The sequence below is a fragment of the Neomonachus schauinslandi genome, chromosome 13, assembly GCF_002201575.2.
Source record: "Neomonachus schauinslandi chromosome 13, ASM220157v2, whole genome shotgun sequence".
Lineage (NCBI taxonomy): Eukaryota > Metazoa > Chordata > Mammalia > Carnivora > Phocidae > Neomonachus > Neomonachus schauinslandi.
The window spans coordinates 71,435,660-71,458,064 of record NC_058415.1 but is presented as its reverse complement, the minus strand read 5'-3'; the positions used below and the strand labels follow the sequence as shown (position 1 = coordinate 71,458,064).

At 40.0% G+C, this 22,405-nt stretch overlaps 1 protein-coding gene across 5 annotated transcripts in view; it reads right to left on the bottom strand.

Moving 5' to 3' along the window:
* MUSK (muscle associated receptor tyrosine kinase) overlaps positions 1–22,405 on the bottom strand; it is an 87,014-nt gene that overhangs the window by 26,794 nt on the left and 37,815 nt on the right. For 3 of the 5 annotated variants that reach the window (XM_021691470.2, XM_044920597.1, XM_021691472.2), the window contains exons 6-7: positions 14,904–15,028; positions 5,095–5,254 (exon numbers count right to left, since the gene is read on the bottom strand). In XM_021691470.2, the coding sequence (XP_021547145.2) occupies positions 5,095–5,254; positions 14,904–15,028 (285 nt within the window). Of the gene's footprint in view, positions 1–5,094; positions 5,255–14,903; positions 15,029–22,188; positions 22,219–22,405 lie in introns of all 5 variants that reach the window. The other 2 variants (XM_044920596.1, XM_021691471.2) reach the window with 1 other exon arrangement.

Genomic DNA, 22,405 nt, shown 5'->3' with positions numbered 1-22,405 from the left:
GGAAAGTGGTCTGTAGTTTTCTCTTCTTGTGATATCCTTATCTAGCTTTGGTATCAGGGTAATGCTGGCCTCATAAAATGAGTTTGGGACTGTTCCCCCACTGTTCAATTTTTGGAAGAGTATGAGAAGAATTGGTGTTAATTCTTCTTTAAATGTTTGGTACAATTAGTACTGATGCCTATTTTGGTGGCATCTGGCTCTTCCAGAATTATGCTCATTACAGGGATCATGGGCTGTCTTGCTGGTCTCTGTCACAGAGCCTAGGGTTCTAATGACAAAGAGAAGGCACCTGGCCAAATACCCAGTATCCTGGTGATTTTAAATTGCAACTTGAACCTTTCAAGGTTGTGGCTGGAAGGAAATGCAACTTCCTGGTTCATAAGGAGAGGTTCCAAAATTTTCCTGACTCCTTTTGATGACTAACAGCAAATGTAAATGAGTCAGAAAGAAGTATATCACATTTCTCAAACAATGCATAAGGATTTGGGCATACACATGGAAGAGTTTTGGGAAAATGAAGGCTGATCTTTATTTTTTGTTTTTCTTCAAACACTAGAAATATCATTAGACCTAATCCTAAGCACTAGACCAGATTTTTCCATTTCCAGTTTTCCTGCTGGGATGAGTAAATAAACAGATGGAGTAAAAGCTTCAAAGTGAAACACAGAGAATGTGACAAAGGAGGCTGTTGACTACAGAACACTAGGGGAGGATGGGGATGGCTGAAAGGAGAGAAAGGAGAGTTTGGGGTAAGGAAGCATTGCCAGAATGTCAAGAGGAGTCACCATGTCTGACTCAAAACTCTGGACTTCTGAGGCCATCAGAGGCCAAAGGAGAGAGGGGCTGAAATTAAAATGGAGAAAGCAGATGCCATATCCAAGCTCTGGGAGGTCTCAGGAGCATAAGACCATGCTTCTTTAAAATGATTCTGAATTAAGTGGCTCCATGGATCTTGTTTTCACCAATGTGGCCTCACTTTCCTGGAATATTGCCTCAGGGAGCACCTCAGCATTGGGAGGCAATTTCCTCACTGATGGCACTGGAAACATTGTGAGGCATCTAGCAGATTTAATGGAAAAGAATGGGTCAAGGAGAGGAAGAGTAAATGGCAGATGTCTCATGGGGTTCAGAGGTCTTATTCCATTGCACTCATGAGACACTCTCATTAGATCTACTGGGGAAATTTTAGGAAAAGTAGGGGAGCTTCAGGCCTCAAAGTCTGTGAGATCCAACAGGAAAAACTGATCAGGGGATAAACAAAAGGATCCTATAGCTTTTTATGAATTAGTTCCTTAAGGGAGTCTTTCTTCATTCATCTTAGTAACCATTTTTTCCATGTGCAGAAGGATTCACATTTATTGGTTCACATACAGCTCCTAACACTTGCTAAATATGTATTGCTGGGCCCATTGGCGAAAGTCAAGTTATTGCTGGTTCCAGCCTACATGACCATTGCCCTTACTGAGGTCACTGCTCTTCATCTGTATTCACCTTGCTGCTGCAGGAGATTTCAAGTCCTCTCTGCTGCTATATACCGGTTCTTGCATTACTTCTACCATCTTTTTCCCCATGCCAGTGCTACTGCTATTTTCCCCCAGGCTACCATTGCCTCACTCTGGTCTTTTCTCAGAGTTGATGCCTAAGACCACTTCTCCCTCCATAGAAAGGCATGCCTTTCTATGCTGCTTGCCATAACTTAAGGTTCTTTCTACCACCAGAAGATACCATTACTTTTTTAGTATTACAGCCTCCACTGTTGGTATATTCCATTTATTAATGGAGTTAGATCAGCTAGGTCAGGGATGAAGGGGTGATGTTGCTGTATACAATATGGTGGCAGTCATGCTCTGTAGTCATTTCGGCATCTTGAAGATCGTGTCCATGCAATGAATCTGCCTTGGTGTGATGTAGATATACCCATTATATTAGGTTCTCCTTCTTTATTGCCATAGCACTGACTTCACACTCATCTTTGTACTTAAGATGGTAGGCCCTCTGAGGGTTGCTGCACTAGAGGGGGAGTCTCTCCCACTTGGTATATTGTGTAAAGGAGGAAGGTAGAGGAAATAAGAATTTGGATATACATTTTATAGATTCCTTTCTCTGGACCAAAATCCTAGAGGAGAGGTATAAATTAAGGAAAAAGCCAAAGCAAAGGGACTTTTCTCTTCTTCTTATTTGGAACTCTAGACGCAAGGAACCTTATAGGCGTTCCTTACTCTGACATGGGATGGCCACATTAATATAAAAATGGTAGCATGATGTGGTTGGGTAGATAGCAGAACTGGGTCAGTAGGTCAATAGGTCTGAATCTCTCTTGGATTTTGTATAACAAATGGATTATGCATAACATGAAAGTGATCCAGAAGTTACTTCAGGCCCCATGAGGGATAAGGAAGGAGCCGACTTGGAATTCAGCAGGCCTGCCTTCATAGGGAGAGACAGGGTGACTGAGTTGCAGAGGTTGCAAAGTAGACTCTAGAGAGGGCCTTGATGAAGGATGTGACCCAGATGGAGAGGACTGTGCTGTTACAGGACGAGCCTCAAAGGTGCTGAGCCAGCCAGGGGCATCCTCTGGGTCCTAACAAAGCCAAGAGATGAGATCACAAGTTCTCCAGCTGTAGACTTCACCAGAGAATGGGGTAGGGGGTTGTTCCAGAGGTCACCACTGCATGTATCCAAGTCCCTTTTCCCCTGCCAACTAGGGGAGAGGGGTGGAAGGGGAGGAAAAGCCCTGGCAGGGAATTAATACGTAAAGGACTGAATAATTACCTAAAATGAAATGCTCTTAAGATTCGCAACATTAATTTTTCTCTTTCACCCTGAGGAGATGTAGGTTAAACTAGATTAAATCAGTTTATTTTCTTGGATTTGAGTATTCATATGTAAATGTTTTTCTCTCTCTCTCCACACACACACACACACACACACACACACACGCACATTATCTAAATAGATGGAGGGAAGGATGGATAGATACTGTAAATAGGTATTTACTTATTTAACATTGGTCACTGATCAGATATCAAATAAAACATAAGATAGTGAGACTAGAATAATTCCAGGTTATTCAAAGGCATTAAAAATTTTAATTTTTTTAAATCTTCTATTTTGTTTTATCTGTTATTATTTGTTCTAGACACCTTCCTCAAACTCTCATATCTACTACACTGCTACATTCTAGCACATTCAAATCCTATCCCCCTTTTTTTTTTAAGACAGAGAGGTAGGGGAAGGGCAGGGGGAGGAGGGAGAGAGAGAATCCCATAACCCTGAGATCATGACCTGAGCCAAAATCAAGAGTTGGACCCTTAACCGACAGAGCCACCCAGGCACCTCTCAAGTCCTATCGTTTCTATCCTGATAGGTCACCTGAATCTCTCCCCTTCTCTCTGGACCAATTGCTGCACTTGTCGTTCAGACCTTCATTACTTTTCTAGACTCCTGGGATAGCCTCCTGACTGCATGCCATGCCTCCCAGTCTTTTACACCCAACATCTGCTAATTTGATAATGCATATATCTGACCATATCACTTCTCTCCTCTAAAATAATTAGATGACTTCCCACTGATTGAAGAATACATTCAACCTACTCAGGCTGTTCATAACCTGGCCAGAGCCCACATTTCAAACCTTTCTTCCTGTTCTCTATCTCACCATCATGTTTTCTCTATCACCATCATGCTCTAAGCTTGCCAACAGCTTGCTGTTTTCTTCGTCTGTGCTTCTGCAGTAGAACATAGTCTGTGCCATAATGTATATGGCTGGCTGACTTCCTTTCTAGATTGACAGTCCCTGGAAGGCAGGGACTCCACTGTTAATGATCTCATTTGTTACTTAAGTTTGCATCCTTTATTCTACCTAATGATGGCCTGAATCTAGTATTTAATAAATGCATGTAAGAGTCTTTTATCAACAACAAGGTACTATGTAAGCAATAATTGTTTTATTATTATTTGTTAAATTGAGTTGAATTCACTTTTAGAATTCTCACCATTCTCTAGGAGAAATGATTTCCCATCAGTGGAAATTCTAGAATAATTGATATGATATCTCAAGGTACTATAAGTAGTTAGATCCCTGGAGAAGCAGGTTGAAGGAATCCTTAGTTTTAGAATCTTCTCCTTCCTTCAAAGGCATGCTTTAGAAGGCCAGCCTTGTCCAGTGCTCCCTATGTATTTCTCTGTGGTCTCTATTCATCTCATATTAAAATCACAAACATTACTGGGAATTTCCCCATCATGGAAGATCAAAGAAGTGGCATGGTAATAAGACATAGCAGGATCTGGGGAGCTGGCCCTGGGCACAGGTTCTACCAGTGCTTGCCTCACATGTGAGCCAAGCATCTCTGCTGTCCCTTGGGCAGTAGACATATTATGAGTATAGCATGCCTGGCATTTCCTGATACAGGGATTATTTCCATCTCTAGGAATTCCACAAATGTTCTCAGAAGGCTTTGGGGCATTTACATTTTAAAAATAAACCTTTATAACTCAACACAAATATCCTAGAAATCCGTATGTCAGCTCTTTTCCTTGAAAACACCTGTAAGTCCTGCTATCACTTTCCTGAAACAGGAAAGGGAAAGACCACAAAGTAGATCAAATACTCATAAGTAAAAATGCCCTCAAGAAAGAGCCATGCAGAAATTGGCACAACCATGTTAAGTGTCTGCCAAGTTACTCTTTGAGAGCCCTGGAAAGTGTGATTAGCCCCATGAAAGAAAAAAAGAGGAGGAGGAAAGAGAGAGAGAGGAAGGAAAGGAAAGAAATGGAAAAACAGAAAAAAAGGAAGAAAGGAAGGAGGAAGGTTAAAGAGGAAGAAAGGGAGGGAGAGAAAAGAAATAGAAATGAACTTCTAGAAGCTGTTACCCATCATGGGGACAGGTATTGGAGGATTTCGTTTTTGAGGCAATAAATCACCCAAGATCAATTATCTAGATCAACCTCTGGTGTGTCCTCAAGGAGGAAGAAATCACCCAAAGGGGACTGGAGTAAGAAATAAAAGAAAAAAGATTTTCCCCCAAATGAGATGTGGCATAGTGCCAACTCTCCCCTCTCCTGGAGCAATGCGGTTGTGAAAATCCATCCTACCTGCTATGCTGATGGTGGCTGCAGCCTTTGCAGTGCTGAATTTATCTCCATGCTTATTAGTAGCTATGCATGTGAAGAGTCCTGGCTTAGTGATAAACAGCTGCAATCTTGAGTCAATCACTCGGTCTTTCACACTTTCTTGAATGGACCCAGAAGAAACCTGGTGGAGTCAAGGAAAAAAAACGGATAGATTTAGGTCAAGGATTTCCTAATATGCTGTATCAGTTGACTTGAAAGAAAAAGTATCAAAATTATGGTCAAAGGGCATGTGGTAGATTGCAAAAATAGTCAAAACCTTTTCCTTCCTTATGCCCATGACCTTGCAATGAAGCTTTGTAGCTCTTCCCCCAAGAGGTAGCATCTCTCTCTATGCTTTGAATCTAAACTGGCCTTGTACTTGTTTTAGAAAATCAGAAACAGACTCGTGAAAGTCTTGCACATTGTGGCTTACTTTTTTGTTGCTCTTGGAACCTGTGACCTCCTGTGACCAACCCAGAGCTAGCCTGCTAGAGGAGGAGGCATGCATGGCCCAGTTAGCCCCACTGCCCCAGCTGGGAGCCAAGAACAGCTGCCAGATAGACAAGTGAGGCCATTCTAGATCGACTAGCCCCCAGTCAGTGTGCCAATCACAGGAACTAGATCAGCCAAGATCACGAAATCATGGCCCAAATCAGCAAAACCACCCAGACAACCCGCAGACTTGTGAGCATTACGAAATGGTTAACTCCTGTTCAATTCCCCACAAATGCACACGGGATGGATGGACGGTTATGAAGAAAAATGGTTATAAAGCCAATTCTGTTTCTGAGGCATGACATAGATCATGCCGTACCATTTAAATCAGAAAATCAAATGTCCTTGAAGAGCCAGGATATCAATGCAATATTAGCACCCAACTGGCAGGTTAATTTATGTGTTAGTCATCATCCTTTCAGCTCTGTGGGAAAGACAGCTGCCCAGCACTTTCTATGAGGTTGCAGAGTTAGAATTTGTACTCTGGTTATGATAATTATTCTTTAATCGTCACTGTATGAGGGGAAAATGCCAATTTGAGGGAAATTTGAATGGCATGACAACCAGGGAATCAGGCCATGATTCACCTTGACCTTATCTCGGAGGAGTGGCCTTGAAGGATCTCTCTCTGTCCCATGGTAGGGAACGAGGCTGGGAATAAGAAATTTGGAGCCGGTTATTTTGTTCTTTTGCCTGTTTTCACAGTTAGACTAACAAGGGGAGGGGAAGCCCTGGGGTTAAACCAGCTTGCTTCTTTCTGCTGCCAGGTGGCTGGCTGGTCTTGGATCCAAGCACTCTCTGTAGCTATTAAGCAGGGAAGTTTGTCTTTGTCTTTTTATTCCTTCCCTGTACTACTAGTTTCAATCCTTATGATAAAAACTTCATGTAAGCATCAATTTAAGTCAGATAAAGTATTATGGTGGTTTCCCCAGATAAACAGCTTGGACTTTGTGAGAAATTGACAAGGCAGAGAGAAAAATTTCTTCAAGAGACATACACTCAGTTGGGAATTCAGATAGGATTCGTCATTATTGTATTTATCAGAAGCACATCCTCTTATGGATTTGAATCTCCAAGTGAGATAGTAAAGATGGAACATTTTGAAATACAATTTGGTCTCTCCTGAATTTTAGTAACAAAGCAACCATGGAGAAAAAAGCTAAAGGCCTCAAACTTCTATGCTCCGTCAACACAATGTATGCTATTGGGATATTTCATTTATAAATATAATCCCTTTCCAGTTTATAGAAGTGAAATCTATAGAACAATTACCTTCCCCCTTTGCAAGGTTAATCCCACCTTCAGGAAGTGGGTCAGCGTAATGCCTAGGACACAATTGGGGAATGAGTCATCCCCCAAGGTTGACTAAACTAGCACTATTTTCATGTTCACACCCAAGAAAGTCATTCCTACACTCCTCTTCAAGGTCACCGAGAACATTCTTGGTAGGGAAGAGGATGAGTTTTAGACTAGCTGACCTCTCTTCTCCTGGACTTCATCAAGGTATTGAAATAGTTCGGTGAAGACACCAACAAGTTACAAGGCTCATTGCTTGATTATGATGTGGCTCCTAGATGCTTTTCCTCCTGTTTCCAGAGGCCTTGCTTGATTCAGTTTGTGACTCATGCACAGCAGGCCTTGTTAGTCATAGTTTGAATTTGTTTTTCTTTCTTTATGGATCATCCTGACCAGCAGTTTAGTATTTTTTGATGACCTAAAAATAAAAACAATCCTTTGCCCTCCGTTTTGATCTTTTTGCCCCTCAGGTTCAGATTATTACTGAGTTTTGACCAAGGTATGCCTAGGCAAAACCGAGTACTTAATTGAGGTGACTATATCTGGCATTTATAGTAAGTATGTTATTTTCTGCAAGTCACTCAGCCATACTGACCTGAAGGAGCTGGATAAACAGCTCTCTGCTCTGTATGTAGGTTCTCTTTCTGAGAGAGTGACCTCAAAAAGAGGCAGTCAAATAGGAAACTCTATCATAAATAGGCATACTTATTTACACTTGAGATAATGTGTGTAAAAGCTTTTTTGAAAGTGGCAAACTAGTATTGACCTGTAGAATATTTTTATGTATCATTAGTACATTAATAGTGCTGGTTTGAGAGAATCTGATCACAGTTATGGATAATCTTGTAACTTCATCATGACTTGACGTTGGCATAGAAAGACCTCTGATGCCTTTGTGTTACACATAGTTCCAGCTTGCTGAGAATACCTGGAGCTGTAGGGTATGGCCCAGAAGCGTCCATGTTTAGGGAGCTACAGTAATGTCTGTCAATTCGTCATAGAAGAAGGGATAACAGACTGAGAAAATTTTCCATACTGTTTCTGATCAACATCACCATAAATCTTGACCTCTTTCAGTCTGACTGCTGCAATATTCCACATAATATTTTCCAGCTGATATATGTAATTATTTTAATTTACACAGTAAGATGACTCCAAAGCTCATGTACTCTGAACCAAAAATACTACCTTTTAAAAATATGGGTAAAATAAAGGTGAGCCTCCCTTTGAGAAAATTCAAAAGCACAATCTTTAACATAGATAATTTGGTTATTTACTTTTATAAAGTTCTTTTAACAAATTAAAATGATTCAACTTTTAAAATATTTTAGAAACTATAATTGGAAAAACAAGAGAGACATGTAATTTTTCTACATTTTTTATTTGAATACCAAAATAATGGAGATATTATCAGTATAACTTGAAATAAATCTGGTTATCAAAATACAAGTTTATTTTCTTTTAGAAGAGTAAGCTCTGTTCTAGCCACGTGAAACTACTACTACCAATGTTGTAAAACAAAAGGAATATCACTACTCACTCTGAAGTTCACCTAAGACTACAAATTTTCATGAAAAATGAATGACATTTCTGTAGGAAGGAAACAAAATCATTCTTGATCACTTTGGGGCACATGGCTAGCGTTTCTCTTATTCTAACTGCTTGGGGTTTTAGGTTGTTGATGTGTTATGTTGATGTGTACACGTCCTTTAGAGTACCCATTATTCTTAGTAGTGTATTAGTGGAGAGCCACAGTTCAAACTCTGTTTTATTCTGTGCCAGTTAGCTCCCAGCTCTGCATTCATGTTTGTTCAGTCCACCCAAAATAACACCAGGACTGTGGGCTCTTCCCTGTTCTCAGGAGACTTTTCTGGTTTGCTGCTTGTACGGTAAATGTCCATGATTGCCTCAATTTCCTGTGATTTGTGTCAGCACGAGCAACATCATCTTGGTTTCTAGTTGGACGTGGGTAGTATCCCCACGACCGAAAGTTGGCTCTAAGAAGAACCCTCTCCCTGACCATAAGAACCGCAGATGTACTTTTGCTTTCTTCCTGGAAGAAAGCCACTCTTAGTTCGTTTTATTCCTGTCTTAGAATCTGAGGCAATGGGTCTATTTGGCTTCCTGCTTTTTGTGAATTACATCTTGAGTGATTAATTTGGGGTCTCAATAAGACTGAAACTAATTCGAACTATCTGACTTTTTTATTACTCCCGAACTCCAACAGAGACTAATCCTATATCTTCTAGTTCTAAACTCATATGAGCCTTTGAAAACACTGATACATTTTTTTTAAAGCATGTGTCTTTCCATTTTCTTTATTCCTGTTTTCACAGAGGAAGTCAAATCAGTAGAGTCCTATCAGTCCACCAGCTTTCTTAGGACATATCTTTACACTACCTTGAGAGGCCAAAGACGACAACAGCAGCTTCCACAGAAGAGCCACAAAACAGGCTGCCAAATAAGATTTGAATTTTAAAAGATATTTAAAGTTTAATTAGCTTAAAGGACAGGAACTACAGGTTTCTTGACTGTAACTTAACAACATGGGAGACCCGTACCCCTGATGTCATATTAGGGATGGTTTTCTCTAGCCACCTGACACCTCCGTCATTACAAACATGGGAAAATCAGTGTCTCAGAGGCAAGTGGACTTCCCTCCAATGAATATTCGCTGAAGAGGGCCATTTCCAACTTAGGTCTGCTAATGCTTCACCTATTCTTATTTGTCGTCCCTCAAGCAGCAAGCTCATAAAGCAACACTATTTTGTTTACAGACTCTATTTTGAAGAGATGCATGGTAGGCACTTAGACAAGATAAATTAGTTTTAAACACAAATTATGAGAGAATAGTTTTGTTCAATTATCAGAAAAGAAAAAAACCCTTTAGCACAAACAATAGTGAAAACAAAAATAATAAATGAGTTTAAGCCCTAAAGAGGCTGCTATTGCAGGATGACACTCTTCATTAGTTGAGGTAGCCTTAGAATTTGGCATCTTTTTCCTGGTATACAGCATCCACCAGATTTTCACACAGGGACGGTGCTTTGTTTCCCACACACTTCCTTTCCCGTGTCTAGTGTCCTATTGTGTTTTCCCTTCCTCACCTTCTTTTCCTCTCTTTCTTTTTTTCTCCTCATTCTGAACACTCCTTTTACTTTAAAATGCTGCTGTTAATATATCGTAATACGACAACAGACGGACACTGCAACCAAGATCCTAAAAAGTTGAAGAGAGACTATCCTGAAGGACATGAAAAATGCAAATAGCCGAGAACCCCTTAGATAACTCATCAAGGTTTGAGTTGTTTAGCTGTAGTGAGAACCATCCTCACCCCACCCAAGGGACTGGTTAAAAAGCATCCCATCTCGTTAAGGTATGAAAGAGGGTCTTCAAAAGGACCACCTGGAGGGTTGGCATATGTCCCCTGCTATGTAGTAAAGGGTTAACTGTAAAGTGGACTTGAGGTGCTCACACTCTGCACATTTGAAAGAAAGGACTGGCCTTTGACTTGCTTCTAAGAGATAACCTCTCATCCCTTGGAAAATCCTACCTCATAAGAGTGTCTTTGTATATCTGAGACCATAAGCCATGCCAGATAGTTTATGTTACAGTGCAAATTATGGTGAATAGCTCTTTTTGTTCAGCAGGGACTCTAGGCTATACTGTATCAGTTTGACCTTTGGAAAGGTTGGAGACTAGCTAAGGTCATTCGTGTGAACCCTCCATGCTTTTGTAATTGACCCTCAGGAAAAACCCTGGACACCATGGCCAGGTGAGCTTCCTTGGTACAAGACGTTGTGCATGTTGCCATCATTGCTGGGAGAATTAAGTGCTCTCCATGGGACTCCACAGGGAGAGAACAGCTGATTACCCACTACTGAGTTTAGTCTGTATCCTTTTACTGTAATAAACTATAGCCGTGAGGATAATGGCTTTCCTGAGTTCTGCGAGTCCTTCTAGTGAATCATCAAACTTGAGGGTGGTCTTGGGGACCCTGATACACCTGCAATTTGTTGACACAGCAGAGATGTATTTGATACCCACCTGTAAAATCTGAAGGGAGAGCAGGCTGCATAGTAGCTCCAATGGAAGAAGCAAAGAAGGGGGTAGCTCTTTTCAGTGGTCTGGATCTAAGAGTTTGTGGATATACAGGTTCTATAGAAGATCTGGTTTGGAGTTATTTTGTCTTCCCCAAAGATCTCTTTGGGGCATTGATGGGACCCCACAGAAAGACTTCCTATCAACTAACAAATTGGGGGCTAAGAAGGAGATGGCTGCTCTGAGGAAAAATGAGTCATTGGGGTTCATCTTGAATATCCCTTGATTTCTGAAGAATCATGAATGTGTCCATGATGGAAAGAGTTGTTTTAAATACTTTTCAGGCACCATGATGGAAAGCCAACCTAAAAGAGTGTCAGTTAAATTAGAACTTTTCCACTTCAATTACTGCTCCTCCCTTCTTCCAACCCCAAACCTGTAGGAGTCTTAAATAGCAGTTAGGAAGTAGGGGAAGAGTGAATGAGTGTGAGAGAAGAAGCTAACTGCAGGACTGTTGTGGAAGGCAGGTGGCATGCATGCAGTTGTCTTAAGAAAGGTAGGCTGGCTCCATCTAGAGTGTTCAAGTGTGGTGAGTTCGAGCCCCACATTGGGTGGAGAGATTACTTAAAAATAAAATCTTAAAAAAAAAAAAAAAAGGTTGCATCTGTGAATTGCAGTTGGAAACTTTGGTTATTACTTAGGGCTAGGCAGTCAGAATTACTAAATTGGGATGGTGTTTGTGATGTAAAATCACCTAAAAGAACTGGAAAAGTCACAGAGCCTGCTTGGGGTAGGCCTCAATGGTGAGAAAAGAACCCACCCTGCTGAAGAGACTTAAAAGAAACAGAAGATATTAAATGAGGTTGTAGTACATTGCAAGTCATGCTCAGCACCCAAATTACAAAGATAATCTCAGCCCACATGTTTAACTGTCCTTTACCCAAAATCCCAAAAGATAAATCAAACCTAAAATTAGGAAAAATAAATCTCTAGAAAGGTGGAAGGGTATCATAATCAAAGGGCCAGAAGTTCTCAGCAATTTCTGGAAGATACAAAGAGATGTGACTGAGTTGATAGAAAAATTAATATCAACCAAGTCACTGAAACCTTAAAGTTCACTGAGAGGAGAATGGATAAATTTTCCCTATAGAGTCATGGAAAATTCTAGAGTTCAGATAACAGGGCTGTAAGTAGGAGCAGACTTTGAGTCAATAAAGTAGCAGAAGAATGTTATGAATTATTATGAGTGCATATAGCACTAGACTGAGGCATCTGTCCATGGACTAGAACTCGTGAATAAGATTTTCTTTAGTGGGTTCTTGTGGGGGATATTTATGGTAGACATTAGGACTACATAGTTACATAGGACTCCCTCTGTCCATCCACAAAAATATGCAGAACATAAAGATTAGAAAGATTGTAGTTTTAAAATAAATTTATTTAATAGAGGTCTAATGAACTTCTATTACAACTACATTCTTCCTAATCTTTATGTTCTGCATAGAAAAAAAAATGTAGAGAAGAGAGAAACAATTATTAAAGATACAACAGAGGAAAATGTCCCTGAGTTTAATAGAGATTTGCATCTCAAGTTCCTCCCTTTGAGTTCTGTATCAAAAGAAAGTACATCAACTTGCCAATTGATTCTGTAGGGCTGGCATAATATTGTTAACAAAACCTGAACATGATAGCCCAGAAAAACTAGAGTATTCCCATTTTTGAAAATAGATGCAATGATCCTAAGGAAAATTACAGCAAATTGAAAGAACACAAAAAAAAGAGCAGCATTTTTAAAGAATGAAAAGGAAACTTTCCAATTTAAAGTGAAAAATTACATGTTCGTCACAAAGTTAAAATAATTAATGACAAAGCATTTTACTGAATTTAACATATACTTGTGTTAAAAACATTTGTTAAATTAAGATTAAAATAAACATCTTTAACCTCATGAAGAAACTAGGGACCGAATTCAAACCAAACATAGACAAGTGGTTAAAGTCTATAAAATATAATTATGACAATAATCCACGAAAGAGTCTTATTTCCGATATTGGTCAGCTGGGTTATCAAACCAATTCTCACGCTGAAAAAAATTAAAATTCTGGAAAAATGTTTTTACCAGATATAACAAATTTAGAAACTTTTATTCTCACTAAGACATTTTTCCAACCCAGAAAAATTTGTTTCCTTTGAGGAGTAAGGAGACAGAAATCAAAACTTAGGTTCCATAAAGATGAGAAGTCTAATAAGAGATACAATAAACCAAAATCTCAAAGAACCAGATATCAGGGAGGTTATCAACGTGAACTACAAGTGAAATAGCCCACATAGCATTGCAGGCTGTGTTATAATTATCTGGGATGACCAAGGAGCTTCAAACCTTGAACTAGGTTTAAGACGATCCAAGATAAGCTGTTGTCTCTGGTCCTTGGCAGAAATAAACAAAAATTCTTTCTGGAGAGAAGTATCTTTATCTGGACCTCAAATTAATCCCTGACCTTTTTTTCCCCCCTAAACAATGAACAGCATGTAGTCAAAGATATTTAGGCACTCAAGGAAACAAAGCACAATGAGTAAGAGTCAGCAGGAAAACAGATAATATAAAGAGACCTAAAATGGCATCCTATCCCACTCAAATAAAAGCCAAAGTTGTTCCAATGCTCTGCATAAGCTTATATGATCCATAATTCCTAAACTCACCCCTTACTTCTTTCCTCTTTGCTCACTCACCTCTGGTCACACTGACCTACTTGCTATTCCTCTGACATACCTTGTGCAGTGTTATCTTAGAGACTTTCCCCAGGGTTCTTCCCCTAGTTATTTACATAGCCTCCTCCTCAGCTCCTTCAGATCTTAGCTCAAATGTCTTCACTTAAATGAGGCTTCCTTGACCACTCTATTGAGAATGGAATCTTTCTCCTAAGATTGCACATTCTGTCTCATTTTCCCACAGTATTTGACACTGTCTGCATAGAATATTCTCCTATTTGTTTTATTTTATTGTCTTTCCCCACCGTAATGGAAGCTCTTTGAGGGCAGGGAGCTTCACTTGTTTTGTTTTGTTTTTTGAAAATATTATTTTATTTTTTTATTAGTTTCAGAGGTAGAATTTAGTGATTCATCAGTTGTATACAACACCCAGTGCTCATTACATCAAGGGCTCTCCTTAATGCCCATCACTCAGTTACCCCCATCCCCCCACCCACCTCCCCTCCAGCAACCCTGAGTTTGTTTCCTAGAGTTCACTGTCTCTTATGGTTTGCCTCCCTCTCAGTTTTCATCTTATTTTTCCTTCCCTTTCCCTATATTCGTCTGTTTTGTTTCTTAAATTCCACACATGAATGTAATCATATGGTATTTGTCTTAATCTGACTGACTTATTTTGCTTGTTTTGTTTGCTCTTGTATCCATTATGCCTAGAATAGTGCCTGACGCCCAGGAGATAGCCAGTAGATATTTGTAGAATGAATAAATGAATGTTTGTATGTAAAGTGCTTAGAAGAGAGTCTGGCACATAGTGATCACTTAATATATGTATTATTATCCATATAAAAATGAATTCAAGAATGTTAAACTGATGGTTATGGATTCCAATTCTGGATTACTTTTCATCAAAGTAGCCTCCAGCTCCAGTGAACTAATTCTTAAGCTGGTGAGTTTTGTGAAAATTATTTTACTTGTGTGGGAAAGAATTATTACTTCTTCCCTTTTACACAAAAGCATAAGGAAAAATTTGATTTTCTACTCTTCACTTACGACACAAGGAAAGAAGCAAACCCACGGAGTTCAATTTCTAGGGCAGTGACTTCTAAGATGAAAATCCTAGAAGGCTTTGAAAAATGGAGGTGCAGGTGGGACCAATGACAGAGATCAGGGTAACATCATAAATATGTGGTCTGTCCTGAAATTCCTCTCCAATGAGTCTTCCCCAGACAAGTCCCCATACAGATGGCACTCACAGCATTTCCGTTTTCAATCCAGGTGATGGTGGGGACAGGGATGCCTGTTGCTGTACAGCGCAGAGTCACAAAGGAGCCAAATGTGACATTGTGGGATTCAGGAGCCCGCAGGATTCTGGCAAAAACTGTTAGGAAAACAGAAGTGGTGAGTGACTCCTATAGGGAATGCTCAAGCTGGAGTGGTCTTTTATTTATTTATTTTAAAGATTTTGTTTGTTTGACACAAAGAGAGAAAAAGCACAAGCAGGGGCAGCAGCAGAGGGAGAGGGAGAAGCAGGCTCCCAGCTGAGCAGGGAGCCTGATGCGAGGCTCGATCCCAGGACCCTGAGATCATGACCTGAGCCACCCAGGCGCTCCTGGAGTGGTCTTTTAAAAATGCAAATCAAATCGTGTTCTCCTGTGTGAATTCCTTCCATGTTCCCTCTGTATTCAGTACAATACCAAATGCCATGCCCTGGCTTCTAAGCCATTTATGCTGTAACCCTGTGTTTCTCACCATTCAAGGACACTCCAAGCTTATTCCCTCCTTAGGAGCTTGTCCATGCTTTCCCTCAGCCTAGAGCACTCATCCCCCCGATCTTCCTGTGGCACGTTCCTTGTATCATCCAGTCTCTGGTTAAGTGGCATTTCCTCAGAAAGGCCTTCCTTGACCACCCAACATAAGGTGTAACCTGCTGCCATTCACTTTTCATCATCCTGTTTTATTGTCTTTACAGACCTTACCACTATCTGAAGTTATTTTATTGTCTGCCTCTCCCCCAGCCCCGTAGATTATGAGTTTTCAACAACCAAAAACCTAGCCTGTTTTGTTCAGTACCTAGAAGAGTGCCTGACCAAAGTAATAGTGTTTAATTGAATTAATGAAATAATTAATGCTTTATATCTTCAAGTGTATCATAGTGGAGGACAGAAAAAATTTGTCCAACTTTTTAGAGAATGAGATGAGCACATTGGACCAGAAAGAAAGAAATATTTTAGGTCAAGTGTGAGCAGGAGAATAGGTAATTAATATTCCATTCTGAGACTGAATAGGTAATTAATATTCCTACTGATTAATTAAGAGAAAGTTCGGGGAAGATATGATTTGACAACTGAATCCTTTTTGCAGATTCTAATTTTAGATTTGCAGGTTCAGATTAATTCAATTTCCTATTTTTTGATATTGAGGAGTCTAAGAGATGGAATCCAGAAGAGCATGTTAGAAATATAGTGTTGGGCACAAAAGCCAGAAGAAAGAAAAAGCAAGGAAGGCTCCATCTTTAAGGCAACAGGTGGTTAAAAAAATGCATCAAATGTTTAAAATGTAGCTGAATCTGCCCCGCAAAACAAAACTGAGCCTGCTTTTAAAAAGTCCTGTGGTCTGATTACCAATCTACAAAAAAAGAGGTTAAGGAACAGGTTAAACAACATTACGGGGATGCTATTCATTCAAATCCAGAATATAGACAATTCAGTAGGGCAAATTATTTAGTTTTCTCAATAAATAACTTGTACTGGGTGGGGCGGGGAGAAAGAGGGAATTATTATAGAGTTAAAAAGACTTTAGAGGCATAACCCAAATGCAAGGTGTGGATCTTGTTTGGATTCTTATTCAACGGATCAGATGTAGAGAGATATTTTGAGATAATTGGATAACAATTGCACAGTCCTGGTAGTAAATGGTACTAAGAAATTAGTGCTAATTGGGGATGGGTGGAGTAATGAACATAGTAATGTGATTATGTTTTTTTTAAAAAATCCTTTCACTAACGTGCGTATTGCTTGATTGAACTAATGTCTGGGATTTGCTTTAAAAGAAACCAGCAGCAGGGCGCCTGGGTGGCTCAGTCGGTTAAGCGACTGCCTTCGGCTCAGGTCGTGATCCTGGAGTCCCGGGATCGAGTCCCGCGTCGGGCTCCCGGCTCAGCGGGGGGTCTGCTTCTCCCTCTGACCCTATCCCCTCTCATGCTGTTTCTCTCTCTCTCTCTCAAATAAATAAATTAATTAATTAAAAAAAAAAGATTTTAAAAGAAACCAGCAGCAATAACATGGTGGTGGAATCGAGGAAACAAAATCGGTAGACTGTTGATTATTGTTGCTGGTGGGTCATGAGAACATGGGGGTTCACTATAGTACTGTATCTACTTTTTTTGTGAGATTGAAAGTTTTATAATAACATTTTAAAAAATTGCTGTGAGCCTACCCCACAGCTCCAGAAAACATGGGATGAGACACACACTTCTTCTGCCATTTAAATAGCATCAAGTTTTAGAAAACCCCAAAACTGAAAAAAAGTAAGGCTCTGAGGAGGAACATTTGGCAGAGGCATCGGTCCTAAGAGCCTCAGAAATATCTACAACAGGTTTTTTTTTATTATTAAAGATTTTATTTATTTATTTGAGAGAGAGCAAGCCTCAGGGGCAGAGGGAGAGGGAGAAGCAGGCTCCCCGTGGAGCAGGGAGCCTGATGCGGGACTTGATGCCAGGATCCTGAGATCATGACCTGAGCCAAAGGCAGACGCTTCACTGACTAAGCCACCCAGGCGCCCCTCTACAACAGTTTTAGATCAAAATTCTATGAGGGATGATTCTAAGTTGAAACAGAATGTGGGAAAATTTTCCCTAGCAGGTGATATATAGAGCCTGAGAAATTTCTTAGCAGAGTGAGTGGCGGTAGCCATAGAGGTCAGCAGTGTTGACTCCAAGAGTAAGAGGCCCTGGGTGGTCTTACAGGGCACCGTGCTAAGAGGGGCCCATGCTTGGTTTAACGTTCTGCTGTCCTTGCCTTGAAATTACTCGTGATTTTTGAATTAAAATCATTGTCATTTGCACCTGGCCCACAAATTACGGAGCCAGTCCTGCTAGTCAGGGATAAAAATGCCACCTTAAAAGAGGAAGTGAGGCCTGTCCCTCGACTGAAGTTCCAGAAAAGCCGGGCTCCAAGGTGAAATAGGAAATAAAAAGTCGCATAATGAATGAGTCTGAAGGAAGTGTCAATCAAGACTAAGTGACCGAGGCTGTCCTCACCGGAAATTCCAAATTTCCCAAGACCAGCCAGCGAGGAGGCAGGGCACATTTCTTCCAGATTTACCAGAGTGACACACGGTGACCCACCTGACCACCTGATGGGAGATTCCTCCCAACTTAGCCTAAGCCTACAGGTTGTGCACTCTTGACAACCGACAGAGACTGACTGCTCTCAGGTATTTTCTCCTTTTCTAATGTTGTCTGCCAACAGTGATGGAGACCTGGATTGCACAGCATAGCTGAGTCCACGTTCATCCTTTGGTTGAAAGAACTTGTTGGGGTTGCAACTATACCTGTGTGTCTTACGTTTCTTGAGTGTGACACTACTATACTCATCATCTTATGGTTCCCATTGCCTCTCAGAATCTGAACACGGCGGGATCTTTTAGAGATTGGGAGTGGGATTATTTCAGGCCCATAGGTACTGGAAAAGTGTAGCCAGCAGCTGCTGCAGAGAACTGTGTACCCTTGAACCTGAAAGAGAGCCTTCTGGCTAAAGAGAAGAAGACTAAGAAATTGGAGAATGAAATCTAAACACTGTTTCTGCTTTAGTTTATAGAGGCAAGAGTTTTCATTTGGGGACTGTAAATTCTTCCTGGAAATGCAGTAATAAGGGAGGATTTATTTTGTTCTAAGTTACAGCCTTTTTTTTTTTTCCTTTTGGCTAGTGTTATATTATTTAGAATATCATTTGGGCTCACTGCAGAACTTTTGATGATCTGTACTGCACAACACAGCTAAGCATAATGTGAGATGGTAGATAAGATAGAGTCAACATGGCCTTGCCGTGAATTTACTTAATATACTGCTCTGTCCCATATCAGAACCTTCTGGGGGGGTCCAGTGGGGCACAGGATGGTACATGAAGGAGCACTATTGGCATTTGCAGTGGCTTCCTGAAGGTGTGACTGTGCTGATAAACTTCTGGTCTCCTCCTCCAAAAGGGCAGATATACCCTCGGCTGAGCCAGGGTTTCATTGTGTGATGAGAAAAACACCTTTTGAAAAAAACAAAGTTGTGGTTTTTTTTGAGTTGCTGCCTTGGTATTTTACAGTATGATAACCCTGCCACACCCAGAGTCTAGACATTTAGATAAGGACTTGAGTTTAGGATGTCCATCATAAGTTCCCACTTTGCTTTTCCTGGGCACCTTTTAAAATAACCACTTAGAGTAAAGCCTGAGAAAAGTTAGTCTTCTCCGTCCCAATCACCTCTAAGTATGGGTTCTTGCTATCCCACACTCTGTCTCCTTCTCTGTGGCTGGGGTCAGAGGACTTCCCTTCCCTGGGCTCACAGCATGCTCCTCAGGCCCTGGCTTCTGGGATTTGTAAATAATAAATCTTAACGATTCTATTTCCTTTGTGTGGGTGTGTTGAAACTACGCCTTCAATCACAACGAACCCATGGGTTTCACTTCCCCAAAGTGGGAGCTGGGATGCTGAGGGAGCTCCTTGCAAGTCCGTGTGGGTGGCTTGTGCCCCCTCATTCACCAGGTCACAGTCTATATGCTCTTAATTCAGTACACCAGCTCCAGCTTCTCCACACACATTGTTAAGTCCAGTGGGTGGAGAGGGGAAAAGGCCAGGAATAAAAGGGAAGCTGTTTTCTGCATACCCACATTCTTGTCAAAAGATAAAGTAGCAACTTGCCCCCTTTTTTCCGTATTGAAAGGTGGTTTCCACCCTTCCTGCCAATTTCCCCCTGCCCCCAAAGAAGGTCACAGATGTCTCCTTATCAAAATGTTTCTCGACACATTCCCTTACCCTTGTTTGTGGTTCTTCATAGCATTTATCACCATGTCATAACTATGGATTTGTTTGTTTGTTGGCTGTCTCCTCCTCTGGAATGTAAGCATCACAGGGCAGAGCTTGTTTTGTTCATTAACACAGGCTGACTGATAGGTAGATAGAGCCCTGCATGGTACATAGCTGGCATTCAATAAATATTTGTTGAAGGAGTGAATGAATCAATGAATAAATGAGTGACTCTTCTGATTGGTGAGATCGGAGAAAGGGACTTGTCTATGTTATGAGTATTTCAGCCCTCTTGGGGCCATCATTCTCCCAGCTTCCCTCAGACAACAAGGGTATGGGGTTAATGTGCATCAAGTGTCCCAGCTCAGGGCTTCTCCATCCTACAACTAGGGGTGGAAGGTTAAAGAGTGGGGAGGGCCTGAGGAGGATGAAGAAACAGATGTTAGTCTAATTCTTGGATGAAAAAGTAGAGTTTTATTTTTCAATCCAGCTTTATCAACAATAAAACTGATATTTTTTTATACCCATCTGCATTTGTTACCAGTTTCAAGCAGAAGAGGTGAAGGAGGGATGAAAGAAATACCACCATAGTTATCAAACATTGAAAACAGTAAGGCCAGTTGCAATTAAAAATAAATGCCAGACTAACCTCCATCGAGAAAAATACACCTGTAATAATAAACTTAGATGTAATTCAGTAATAAACTCCCATTATTTTGCTGGTAGCCCCAAACTGAAAATGCATTCTAGGTTATCAGTTTTAAAAGTAATGTGGTATATTTCATATCAAGTAATATGTCCATTGAATATCCCTATCTTGCATTTTATTTGCATCAAAAACAGTATAAAAGTGTTTTTGTTACATAAACAAGTTACTTAATAGATGGGGTACAACATTACTTAGTAATTTGGAAAATGTTTACGACTGTTTTGGTGTGGATTTTTAAAGAAAAAAAACACGATGCAACTCTTCTTTCTATAGTCTTATCCATTATTCTCCAGTTCCTGTGGGCAAGCAAATCATTGTTCATCTGCATCATGGGAAATAGACACGGGCAATCTCTTTATCCCTGGGTTTTCTCTCATGGTATTTATTCATGAGTTTTGGGCTTCAATTTCTCTTGGGTAAATTTATAGTGCTAACTGCCGGTTGAAAATCATACTTTCAAAATTGGACTTAAGCAGCCAGTGTTTCCAAAGTCCTTTATAACATAACCATATTATGTTCTCATTCTCACCCATCCTTGCCTCTTTCCTTCTCTCTTTCCATTTTCCAAAGCACTTTCAGAAACATGATAAATCTTACTATTGATTGTCATTTTAAGGGGTAATTTGAATTTGTAGTAAGGAGATAGAGCTCTTATTCAGTCTGAAATTGCAGTGGTGGTGCAATGGAGACCTAGGGCAGTCCCAAAATGAACAAGCAGTTTGGCTTGAGATGAATTACCTCTCCTTTCTTGTTAAGGGAGTAGGACCAGAGGAATACTTAAGTCCCTTATAAATTCTGTTTCTGAGTAATTATTTCAAAGGACACAGTGAGCTCACATGGATTTTATTTTCTCTCATTTTTTCCTTTCTTTATTTTATTCTAGTGTCCTTTAAGGAGGGTTTTTTTTTGTTTGTTTGTTTTGTTTTTTGGCGTTACATGATTCTAACCAGCAATGACTGAGTTGAAGTGAAAGCAAATAAAAACAAACAAAAAGAATCACACAGGGGCAGGTGAAATGATTTTATCTAAATTTGGTTGTAAGCAGCTGATGTTTAGAAATAGAAAAGTATCCTAAGATAAGGAGGTGCTATTTCTAATACTACCAGCCTGAGTTTTATTCCTAGTGCCAAACTACTGTATGAGAACTTGGGAATCTTATCCAAAAAACATAAAAGGTTAGGTTAGAACAGCACAAAGTTTGAATCTTAATCAGGATAGAAGATGCTTTCTTGGAAGAAAAACTCTTATTCTACAAGGTAGGGTTTTTCCCCCAAACAAATTTGATTTCCAGCTACTTTCCTCTAAACATATTACACTAAATATATGTATGTATCTGTGGGCAATTAAAGTTAATTTAAATTTGATTGATTTGGTTTGGTTTGGAGCAGTTGCATAATACTTGTCCTCTTGGAGTAATAACAGTAAAAACCTAAGCTGGCATCTTAACATTTTTACATTCCTCCAAAAATTGTAACACCCTCCCCTCCCCATTCCCCCCCCACACAAAAAAAAGGCTTTCAGTCAAAAGGTAACTTTCTGTTCCAATCTGTGTGAGATTTATATTCCTATGCTGATTTATGTCATTTGTTTGCATTTTCAGAGTTTACTTAATAAAAGTAAATAGTCAATAAATACATTATAAAATAAAGCAGCCCATCTAATAACACTCGGTCAAATGCTCACAGTATTCCCTGTACATCGTTTGTTATTCCCTAACAAAAATAACAGCACTTAGAATTGTTTATAAGGTCAGCAAAAATAAACAATCGAATAGAACCATACATTTAAAAGAAGCAGGGCAAAAAGAAAAAAAATACCTTTAGTATCTTGTTCAGGTTCACTTTCTTCTATTAATAGAAACAAGACAAAACAAACGCACACAATAAACACACAAACAAAAACAACACATCATGAAAAGGGAAAATCTTTGACCACAGAAACATCAGTTGTGCAACAAGATTAATTAGAATCTGCTGCTTATTTCAATAAGACAAATGCAATCAAGGGAAACTGCTGACCTTTACAAGCAAACTG